The sequence below is a fragment of the Mobula hypostoma genome, chromosome 18 (genome assembly GCF_963921235.1).
Source record: "Mobula hypostoma chromosome 18, sMobHyp1.1, whole genome shotgun sequence".
Lineage (NCBI taxonomy): Eukaryota > Metazoa > Chordata > Chondrichthyes > Myliobatiformes > Myliobatidae > Mobula > Mobula hypostoma.
The window spans coordinates 65,427,742-65,439,450 of record NC_086114.1 but is presented as its reverse complement, the minus strand read 5'-3'; the positions used below and the strand labels follow the sequence as shown (position 1 = coordinate 65,439,450).

General features: G+C 45.1%; 1 protein-coding gene across 1 annotated transcript; it reads left to right on the top strand.

Annotated features, from left to right (window-relative positions):
- The first annotated feature begins 8,422 nt into the window (after window positions 1-8,422).
- LOC134358131 (fatty acid 2-hydroxylase-like) lies at window positions 8,423-9,135 on the top strand. Its single transcript, XM_063070118.1, is given in 3 exon segments — window positions 8,423-8,706; window positions 8,709-8,927; window positions 8,929-9,135. Coding segments are annotated over 3 exon segments (693 nt in total). The 5' UTR covers window positions 8,423-8,439.
- Window positions 9,136-11,709: the final 2,574 nt, after the last annotated feature.

Here is an 11,709-nt window from a genome sequence, read left to right as displayed (position 1 = left end):
AATCTCCATCCTATGAGCCTCCTCTGATCTTCCTAACATGTTACTTTAATCACTTATCACCTCCATCTACGCACTGCTAGATCACCCCGACCTTTTACATGCACGCATCCTGATGATACCTAAACCTATGAATATATTTCTATATTAGAATAAAGCTGAATTCTGGTTACCAAAGTTGCCTGCTGTTAATTTTTCCCCCAAAAATAAACATTGAAAAGCAAAGACATAACTAATTAAAGCTTCAGTTAAAGATAAAGGTTGTTTTTAAGGGTTTGCTTTATTTGTCAGACGTATATTGAAACAGACAGTGAAACGTGTCCCTCATGTCAGAGACGTGCTGCCATGCTTTCAGTGACAATACAGCATGGCCACAACTTGCTAACCCCAACTCATATGACTTCAGATTCAGGGAAGAAACAGGAGCAAGTTTCATTTAAAGATAAAGATTAGCTTTACTTGTTACATGTACATCGAAACATACAGTGAAATGCATCAGAGATGTGTGGCTGTGCTTCTGGGAGCAACATAGCATGCCCACAGCCTCCTAACCCTAACCTGTATGACCTTGAAGGAAACTACAGCACCGGAGGAAACCCACATACTCATGGGCAGAATGTACAAACTCCACACTGACAACGGCAGGGATCAATCCCTCATCTTACAGTCGATACGCTGTAAAGCGATATGCTCACTGCTGTGTAACCATCCTGCCCTAGGAATTCAAAAAGAAAATGCCAGTACACAGAAGAGGAGCAAGCAAATTGATTATGAATAGGGCTCCAGGAAGCTGGTTTGGAACCAGAAAAAAAATAGTGCTAAAGATTTAAGGATGTGAACCCAGGCACGGAACTGCAAAACTATCACATTCAGTGAAAGAGTAGAAAAATAGCAGATGCTTGACATTTAAATTAAAACCTGTGAATCTCACAAATCCTCCACAAGTTAGGCACATCAGTATGAGTGGGTGTTTCACCTGGTTAACTCTATGAAAATGTCAGCTGTTTCTCTCTCTAGCAACACTATCCAAGCTGCCACTGCAATTGTTCCACGTTTAACTGCAAGTCAGTAATAATAGTTATATGAGAACTGGAAATCTCAGAATACAGACGGTCATGAGAAACGCTGTGACAGTAACTAACATGACTATTGAAGTGTCAGAGACACACATCATTGGAACAGGCTCTTCAGCGCAAGTCATCCGTGCTAGTCAAGTTGTCTACCTGAGCTAGTTCCATTTCCCCCCATGAGATGAATTACAAAAAAATAACAAAATTACATCCACTCACTGTGCATCAAATCCTTCAGAATTATTCCAAAAAGTTGAAAAAATTGGAAGAGATTATTTTTCAATTGAAAGCCCCATGAAAGGCTAAAAAGTATGAAGCCTAGAGGACTTCCAAAATTGTGAAAATAATACGATAGATCAAGTTGTGTTATCCAGCGCCAAACTTGAAGCACATCCAGCATTCAATAAACAGAAGGCGAGGAGTTCTATGTTTGAGAGAGGGCAATTAGATCACTTCTCCACGAGAAAAGCCTGAGGTCTGATCGCAAGTCCAGTGAATGCAGTTTTATGGAAGTCAGTCAAGGAAATAAATATTTGCCAATTTCTTGAACTATCTGGACAAAGCCTAGAATTACTGCCAAAAGACTACATTTAATAAACTAGTTAAAAATAAATCTTGCAGAGACTGCTTGGAAGACGCAAGAAGCATGCCTTGATTCCTATTTTTTCATGCCAATCCAAAACAATGCCAACTCCATCTGGAAGCAGTTGCCGTAGGGAAAGAGATGAAAAGGAAAATCTGGCCTTTCTTTGATGGCAGCAAAAGACCAATATAAATTTGTCATTTATCCAAAAACTTTATTTTATAGCACATGTGCTCTTCCTTTAGCCATGTATAAAATCCATTACAACGATTTTAAGTTGATTTTTGAAGGAAAAAAGTGAAATTACAGAGGTTTTGGACATGGCGACCTGTCACAGTTTATCCCCCTCCATAGATATTGCCAGACCTGCTGGGTTCCTCAAGAATTTTGTGTATGTTGCTCTGAATTTCTGTTTATCTGTGTTTATCACCCAGGTGACCTGGCTAAACATTAGGCATATTTGAGCCTCACTACTCCTCTCGAGAGCACCAAAACGGAGTTACCGTGGAATCCTGGAACAGATGCTCAAGCTCTGACTTTTATTAGTTATACTTTGTAGCAGCTTTCCTTACATGTAGAAAATAATTCCTTTAAATACAGCTTTAACTGCAGCTGGAATCATCTCTCTCACAGGGAATTCTGCATGATTTTGCTGATAAAGAGAGAATAAATCCAATTTTTACTTTTTTGAGTTTACGACCACATGAGCTTCTCAAAAGTACATGGAGTGGGGTCATCTTAAAGATGCTGCTCCTTTAATGAATAAAAGCCAAGTACAAAGGGGAGGAGATGATGTAGGATAAAGTAGTAGAGATTACAAGTTTCAATTAAGCAGATTTATGAATGGGAGCAGGTGTGAAGTTCAGAAGAGTTTAAGGTGAAATCACTTCACAGCAGAACAATTGAAGTGCAAACACGACCTTAATTGCCAGGAATTGTAATTAATTTTTTTAAAAGTCTTATTGCTATAGCTCAAGATCTACAGTGCTTTCCAAGTTATAAAATACTTGTGGCGCAGTAACTGCTGAAATGTAGGAAACTAAAGAAAACTTTATTTGTCTGAATCAGAAATCAGAATCAGGTTTAACACAAAATACTCTGCAGATGCTGGGGTCAAAGCAACACTCACAACATGCTGGAGGAACCCAGTAGGTCGGGCAGCATCTGTAGAAACGATGAGTCGATGTTTCCACGGATGCTGCCCGACCTGCTCAGAATCAGGTTTAATATGTCATGAAATTTGTTAACTTTGTGGCAGCAGTATTATGCACAATATGATTGGCGGTTGTCTCTCGGGCTCCGAAGAAGACTAAACATTGTGCAGTCGTCTGTGGAAGGCCGAATCACACACGCGGTTGCAGGTTGGACACGGAATGGCGGCTGTTGGAACAGGTGCACACACAGCTTTGTGGTGTTGGTCTCGTGCTGCTGCAAGCTGCTGATTTCAGTCATCCTCAAAGTCAGGTGCAGCTTTTCTGGTCAGGGCGCACCACGCAGCCCTGTCAGCTGCGGACTCCTCAAGTTGTCGAGGCTGGAGGTTTGCCTATTTGATGTACGATTTCAGATGTCTTTGAATCTTTTTCTGGGGCGGCCCTGATTGTGACTGCCATGCTCAAAGCTCACCGTAGAGCAGCTGCCTGGGGATTTTTGTTTCACTCATGCCGATTACATGCCAGTCCAGCGTAGCTGGGCCTGGAGGATCCTTGCCTCAATGCTTGTGTTGTTGGCTCTGTCAAGGACTTCCTGGTTGGTGATTCGGTCCTGCCATCGAATTCTCATGATCGACCGCAGAGAGCGCATGTGAAACTGCTCCAGCTGTTTGATGTGCCTGCAGTACAGGGTCCAGGTTTCGCAGACGTACAGGAGAGAGGTGAGGACCACAGCCTTGTACACCTTGAGCTTGGTTCAAAGCTGAATGTCCTTGTGCTCCAGAACTTTGACACGGAGTTTCCCGAGTGTCTGGCTGGCTTTCCGGATCCTTGCTATGATCTCTTTGTCAAGGGATCGGTCACTGGAGATGGTGCTTCCTAGATACCTGAAGCTCTCCACATTCTTCAGGACAGTGCCGTCGATGATGATGCATGGCTGAGGAGGGTGACTGTTTGGTGCAGGTTGTAGAATTTCTGTCTTACCAAGGTTGATTGTCAGGCCGACAGTTTTGAGACTGCGGAGAACTTGTCGACAATCGTCTGCAGGTGGTTCTCCTGGAGGGCCATGAGGGCACAGTCATCAGCAAACAGGGCTTCAGTGCTGAGCCTCCTCAACGTTTTGGTCTTTGCAGCAAGACGTCTCAGGTCAAACATCGATCCGTCTAGGTAGTATCTTACGTAAATACCCAGGTCTAGGTCCTTAACAGCATGCTACAGCACTTGGTTGAAGAGCACTGGTGCTAGAACACACCCTTGCTTCACGCCATTTGAGATGTTGAAAGTCTGAGATGGGGAACCATCTGAGAACACTTCTCCTGTCATGCCATCATGGAGCAGGCGGATGAGTGTAGTGAATTTCTGCGGGCAGCCAAGCTTTCTAAGGATGATCCACAGCACGTTTCTGCTGACTGTGTCAAACGCCTTCGTCAGATCGATGAAGACAGTGTCATGTTCTGTTCCAGGCACTTCTCCTGTATCTGTCTCACTACGAAGATCATGTTGACAGTGCTGCGTTCGGGACGGAAGCCGCATTGCAACTCGGGAAGGTTCTCTTCTGACACTGTTGGAATCAGTCTGTTGAGGATGATGTGGGCGAGGAGCGGGCGAGGATTTTTCCGGCAATGGAAAGTAGTGAGATGCCTCTGTAGTTCCCGCAGTCCGTTCTTGAACCTTCGTTTTTGTAGAGGGTGATTATCGTTGTGTCTCTGAGGTCAGGGGGCATCTATTCTTGTTCCCAAATGCTAGGCGGGGTGCTGTGGAAAGCCTGAAGTGATTCCTTGCTGAGTGCCTTGTACAGTTCAGCAGGTATTCCATCCTTGCCGGGCGCCTTGCCACTGCTCATCTGCGTGATAGCCTTCTTGACTTCATCTATCGAGGGAGGATCATCTAGATATCATGATAAATATGGGGAAAAACCTGAATTACAGTCAATATATGTATGTATACTAAATAGTTAAATTAGAATAAGTGGTGCAAAAACAAATTTAAAAAGTAGTGAGGCAGTGTTCATGGGTTCAATGTCCATTTAGCAATCGGATGGCAGAGGGGAAGAAGCTGTTCCTGAATCGCTGAGTGTGTGCCTTCTGTACCTCCTGCCTGATGGTAACAGTGAGAAGAGGGCATGGCCTGGGTGGTGGGAGTACTGATGGATGCCGCCTTTCTGAGGCATCACTCCTTGAAGATGTTTTGGATACTATGGAAGCTAGTACCCACAACGGAGCTGACTAACGTTAAAACTCTCTGCAGTTTACTTCGATCCTGTGCAGTAGCCCTCCTTCCTCCCCGCCCCACCCCAACCCCCATACCAGTCAGTGATGCAGCCAGTCAGTATGCTCTCCACGGTACATCTGTAGAAATTTTCAAGTGTGTTAGGTGACGTACCAAATCTCCTCAAACTCCTGATGAAATATAGCCACTGTCTTGTCTTCTTTATAGCTGCATCAATTATGTTGGGACCAGGTTAGATCCTCGGAGGTCCTGACACCCAGGAAGTTGAAATTGCTCACTCTCTCCACTTCTGATCCCTCCATGAGGACTGGTTCATGTTCCCTTGTCTGAGCCTTCCAGAAGTCCACAAACGGCTCTTTGATCTTGCTGACATTGAATACAAGGTTGTTGCTGTGAAACCGCTCAACAAGCTGGTATATCTCGTTCCTGTACGACCTCTCATCTCCATCTGAGATTCTGCCAACAATGGTTGTATCATCAGCAAATTTATAGATAGCACTTGAGTTATACCTAGCCACACAGTCATGGGTATACAGAGAGTAGAGTAGTGGGCTAAGCACACATCCCTGAGGTGCGCCAGTGCTATCAGTGAGGTGGAGATGTTATTACTAACAGAAAGAGATTGTGGTCTTCCAGTTAGGAAGTCAAGGTTCCCGTTGCAGAGGCCTAGATTCTGTAGCTTTTCGATCAGGACTGCGGGAATGATGGCATTAAACGCTGAGCTATAGTCAATGAACAGCATCCTGACATAGGTGTTTGTATTTATGTGTCACTTGTGTATCAAAACATACAGGAAAGTGTCATTTGCGTCAATGGGCAGGATGTGCCAACATAGCATACCCACAATTTAATGACCCTGACCCATACACTTTGGAATGTGAGAGGAAATCCACAGTCACTGGGAGAACATACAAATTTCTTATAGATGGTGCTGGAATTAGAACATAGAACATAGAATAGTACAGCACAGTACAGGCCCTTCGGCCCACAATGTTGTGCAAACCCTCAAACCCTGCCTCCCATATAAACCCCCACCTTAAATTCCTCCATATATCTGTCTAGTAGTCTCTTAAACTTCACTAGTGTATCTGCCTCCACCACTGACCCAGGCAGTGAATTCCACACACCAACCACTCTCTGAGTAAAAAATCTTCCTCTAATATCCCCCTTGAACTTCCCACCCCTTACCTTAAAGCCATGTCCTCTTGTATTGAGCAGTGGTGCCCTGGGGAAGAGGCGCTGGCTATCCACTCTATCTATTCCTCTTAATATCTTCTATAGCTCTATCATGTCTCCTGTCATCCTCCTTCTCTCCAAAGAATAAAGCCCTAGCTCCCTTAATCTCTGATTATAATCTATACTTTCTAAACCAGGCAGCATCCTGGTAAATCTCCTCTGTACCCTTTCCAATGCTTCTACATCCTTCCTATAGTGAGGCGACCAGAACTGGACACAGTACTCCAAGTGTGGCCTAACCAGAGTTTTATAGAGCTGCATCATTACATTGTGACTCTTAAACTCTATCCCTCGATTTATGAAAGCTAACACCCCATAAGCTTTCTTAACTACCCTATCCACCTGTGAGGCAACTTTCAGGGATCTGTGGACATGTACCCCGGATCCCTCTGCTTCTCCACACTACAAAGTATTCTGCCATTTACTTTGTACTCTGCCTTGGAGTTTGTCCTTCCAAAGTGTACCACCTCAGACTTCTCCGGGTTGAACACTTCTCCATCTGCCACTTCTCAGCCCACTTCTGCATCCTATCAATGTCTCTCTGCAATCTTTGACAATCCTCTACACTATCTACAACACCACCAACCTTTGTGTCGTCTGCAAACTTGCCAACCCAGCCTTCTACCCCAACATCCAGGTCATTAATAAAAATCACAAAAAGTAGAGGTCCCAGAACAGATCCTTGTGGGACACCACTGGTCACAACCCTCCAATCTGAATGTACTCCCTCCACCACCATCCTCTGCCTTCTGCAGGCAAGCCAATTCTGAATCCACCTGGCCAAACTTCCCTGGATCCCATGCCTTCTAACTTTCTGAATAAGCCTACCGTGTGGAACCTTATCAAATGCCTTACTAAAATCCATATAGATCACATCCACTGCACTACCCTCACCTATATGCCTGGTCACCTCCTCAAAGAACTCTATCAGGCTTGTTAGACACGATCTGCCCTTCACAAAGCCATGCTGACTGTCCCTGATCAGACCATGGTTCTCTAAATGCCCACAGATCCTATCTCTAGGAATCTTTTCCAACAACTTTGATATGTTAATATCAACATGCTCCAGAACATCAACCTCACTCATATTGTCCTCACCATCATCAAGTTCCCTCTCATTGGTGAATACCGAAGAGAAGTATTCATTGAGGACCTCGCTCACTTCCACAGCCTCCAGGCACATCTTCCCACCTTTATCTCTAATCGGTCCTACCTTCACTCCTGTCATCCTTTTTTTCTTCACATAATTGAAGAATGCCTTGGGGTTTTCCTTTACCCTACTCGCCAAGGCCTTCTCATGCCCCCTTCTTGCTCTTCTCAGCCCCTTCTTAAGCTCCTTTCTTGCTTCCCTATATTCCTCAATAGACCCATCTGATCCCTGTTTCCTAAACCTCATGTATGCTGCCTTCTTCCACCTGACTAGATCTTCCATCTCACTTGTCACCCATGGTTCCTTCACCCTACCATTCTTTATCTTCCTCACCAGGACAAATTTATCCCTAACATCCTGCAAGAGATCTCTAAACATCGACCACATGTCCACAGTACATTTCCCTGCAAAAACATCGGCCCAATACACACCCGCAAGTTCTAGCCTCATAATTTGCCCCTCCCCAATTAAAAATCTTCCTGTCCTCTGATTCTATCCTTTTCCATGATAATGCTAAAGGCCAGGGAGTGGTGGTCACTGTCCCCCAGATGCTCACCCACTGAGAGATCTGTGACCTGACCTGGTTCATTACCTAGTACTAGATCTAGTATGGCATTCCCCCTAGTTGGCCTGTCAATGTATTGTGACAGGAATCCATCCTGGACACACATCACAATCTCTGCCCCATCTAAACCCTTGGAACTAATCAGGTGCCAATCAATATTAGGGAAGTTAAAGTCACCCATGATAACAACCCTGTTATTTTTGCACCTTTCCAAAATCTGCCTCCCAATCTGCTCCTCTGTATCTCTGCTGCTACCAGGGGGCCTATAGAATACTCCCAATAGAGTAACTGCTCCCTTCCTGTTCCTGGCTTCCACCCATACTGACTTAAAAGAGGATCAGGCAGTTTTAAATAGCCAGGCATATAGTTTGTAGGACAATTAGATTTGTGCAGTGGTTCCTGCCGTGGAGAAACAGGCTGTCCGAGAACGAGGAAAAGGCCATCAAGCTTCAGATATCGTGATGGATGCAAGATGCAAGTCAGTGGATCCAGAAAATGATTTAGTAGACTGGAATAAGCATCTGTTGTGGCAAGTTGGTCACTTGCGTGAGAAATATGATGAATGGGTGCATCAGCCAATAGATCGGCCTATACGCCTCTTCTATTCGGATTTTGTAGAAGCTTGTTCAAAAACAGCACGGTATGTGGTGCCATTAGTTTGGTTTCCCATTGTGATTATCTTTAGCTGGTATGGCTACAGCAAGTTGGCAGAAGGCAAGAAACTTGGATTTTCACATCTTTCACAACAGAATATTCCATCCCTGTCCACAAGTACTTCTTCCCTCTATTATTCCTGATTGGAATGTTTCTGTGGTCCTTGGTTGAGTATCTGATCCATTGGTATGTTGTCCATATGAATCCGCCAGCTAGAAACTACTACCTCATCACTCTTCACTTCATGCTTCATGGACAGCATCACAAGTCTCCATTCGATGGTTCGCGATTGGTTCTTCCCTCCTGTTCCAGCATCGCTCACTGTAGGCTTATTCTTTGCTGCTTTTCACCTGCTTGCTCCGGGAGCAGTCGGCAATTCCATCTTTGTTGGAGGTCTCGGTGGACATGTTATGATGATACATTATTATCTGCATTATAGAAGTTGCATGGGTAGGTTACTTGGCCGCAAATTACTACAAACCTTATTTTTAGACCAGTGTTAGTTCTTAGAATTAGTTTTACAGACCACAAAATGTCACACTAGGGAGTTTCAACTTTTGCTGACTTTATTTGCAATTGTTGCTTCCTCATCTACCTTCCGTTCCAGTCCCGAAGGTGTGGCCTCCAGAATCCATTAAAGGAGCAGCAACTTTAAACTGACACACTCCATGTACTATTAAAAAGATTAGATTAGCTTTATTTGCCACATGTACATCAAAACATACAGTAAAACACACCATTATCGTCAAATTGCGGGTTGTACCCGGCAGCCCGCAAGGGTTGTCACACTTCCGGCACTAACATTGCATGCCCACAAGTTACTGGCTGTAACCTGTACCCATCTTTGAAGTGTGGTAGGAAGCTGGAGACTTCACAGAGGAAACCCACACGACCACAGGGAGAATGTAGAAAAGCCTTACGGGCAGCTGCGGGAATTGAACCGCAGTCTGTGATTGCTGGTACTGTAATAGTTCTATGCCAACTGCTAGGCTATGATGCAGCCCTATGACATATCACCTGGTATGTAGATTCTTAAAAAGTAAATTGCACTCTTCTCACACACAAAAGTGCTGGTGAACGCAGCAGGCCAGGCAGCATCTCTAGGAATAGGTGCAGTCGACACTTCGGGCCGAGACCCTTCGTCAGGACTAACTGAAAGAAGAGATAGTAAGAGATTTGAAAGTGAGGGGGGGGGGATCCGAAATGATAGGAGAAGACAGGAGAGGGAGGGATGGAGCCAAGAGCTGGACAGGTGATTGGCAAAAGGGATACGAAAGGATCATGGGACAGGAGGCCTAGGGAGAAAGAAAGGGGGAGGGGGCATCAGAAGAAGATGGAGAGCAGGCAAGGAGTGATTGTGAGAGGGACAGAGGAAGAAAAAAAGGGGGGAGGATAAAAATAAATAAATAAGGGATGGGTTTCCCCTTTTTTTTCCATAGATGCTGCCTGGCCTGCTGCGTTCACCAGCACATTTTGTGTGTGTTGCTTGAATTTCCAGCATCTGCAGATTTCCTCGTGTTTGCATTCATTTTCACTCATCGCAGCAGTTGCTGTTGCTTACATCCCTCTCATTCACTTGCATTTGGAGATAACAAGGCTGAGTGCAACCACTTGACCCCATTTCCTGATCCAGTCCGGTTCAAATACATTCCTAGTTAAATTTGCAATGTGTCTGATGACCTTGGCTAACTGCCAAAGCCTGAGCAATCATGTGGTCTTAGTTTAATACCTTGTTTATACAGTGGAAAATAAGTTTCAAGTGTTAGCAGAGCAAACAACACTTCACTGAGCTGATAGGGGCACTGAAGCACTGAACCTTATTTTGCAGATGACATGTCATACTATTTTTCGTATGTTTTAGTGAATTTTAACAACATTGTAAAAAAAACAGTAGATTCTAAATAGTGTTTGGGACAATATTTATCCTGTAACTAATACCTATACATAGCCATACTGGTCATCATTTTTTGTAATGTTTCCTGTGTGCAAGTTGGCTAGTTTACAGATGGTGCAAGATGGCATATCTGAACTCATTTGGAGTGGCACATTAGTGTGGTGGTTAGCACCATGCATTACAGCAGCAGTAATCACTGTTTATAGTCCAGTGAGGGGGCCAGTGAAGGAGTGGAGCTTTGAGGCTTTCACTTGAGAAGCTTCAACGAGAAGAAGCGGAGGACGAGCTTGCTCACAGTTAGTCTTTACAATGCCTCCTGAGACGGTGATGTGCCTGTCATGTGAGATGTGGCAGTCTTGGGGGAACGCCCCTCTCCCGCAGAGTCACATCTGCCAGAAGTGCATATGGCCGGGCGATCTGGAATACCGTGTAAGGAATCTGGAGCAGCACCTGGATGACCTTCGACTCATAAGGGAGAATGAGGCAGTCATAGATAAGAGCTATAAGGAGGTAGTCACACCTAGGCTGTCGGAAGCAGGTCATTGGGTGACAGTCAGAGGGGGGAAGCGAAGGTGAGCAGACAGGTAGTGCAGAGCACCCCTGTAGCCATTCCTCTGAATAATAAGTTTACTGTCCTGGATACTGTTGGCAGGGACAACAGACCAGGTGTGAGCCACGGTGGCAGGGCCTCCAGCACTGAGTCTGACCTGGTGTGCAGAAGCGTGGGTTGGAGAAGAGGAGAGCTGTTGTCATTGGAGACTCCATAGTCGGGGAGCAGACGGGAGATTTTGTGGATGTGAGGACACCCGTATGGTTTGTTGCCTCCCGGGTGCCAGGGTCCAGGATGTCTCTGACAGGGTGCACAACATCCTGGTACGAGGGGGAAAGCAACCAGAAGTCGTGAAACATGTTGGGACTAACGACATAGGCAGGAAGCGGGATAAGGTCCTGAAGTGTGTGTTTCGGGAACTAGGCAGAAGGCTGAAGAACAGGACCTCAAAGGTGGCATTCTCAGGATTGCTGCCAGTGCTACGTGACAGTGATGGTAAGAATTGGAGGGGATGGCAGTTGAATGCGTGGCTGAGGAGTTGGTGCAGGGAGCAGGGTTTTAGATTTTTGGATCATTGGGATCTCTTCTGGGGAAGGTGGGACCTGTACAGATTGGATGGGTTGCACCTGAACC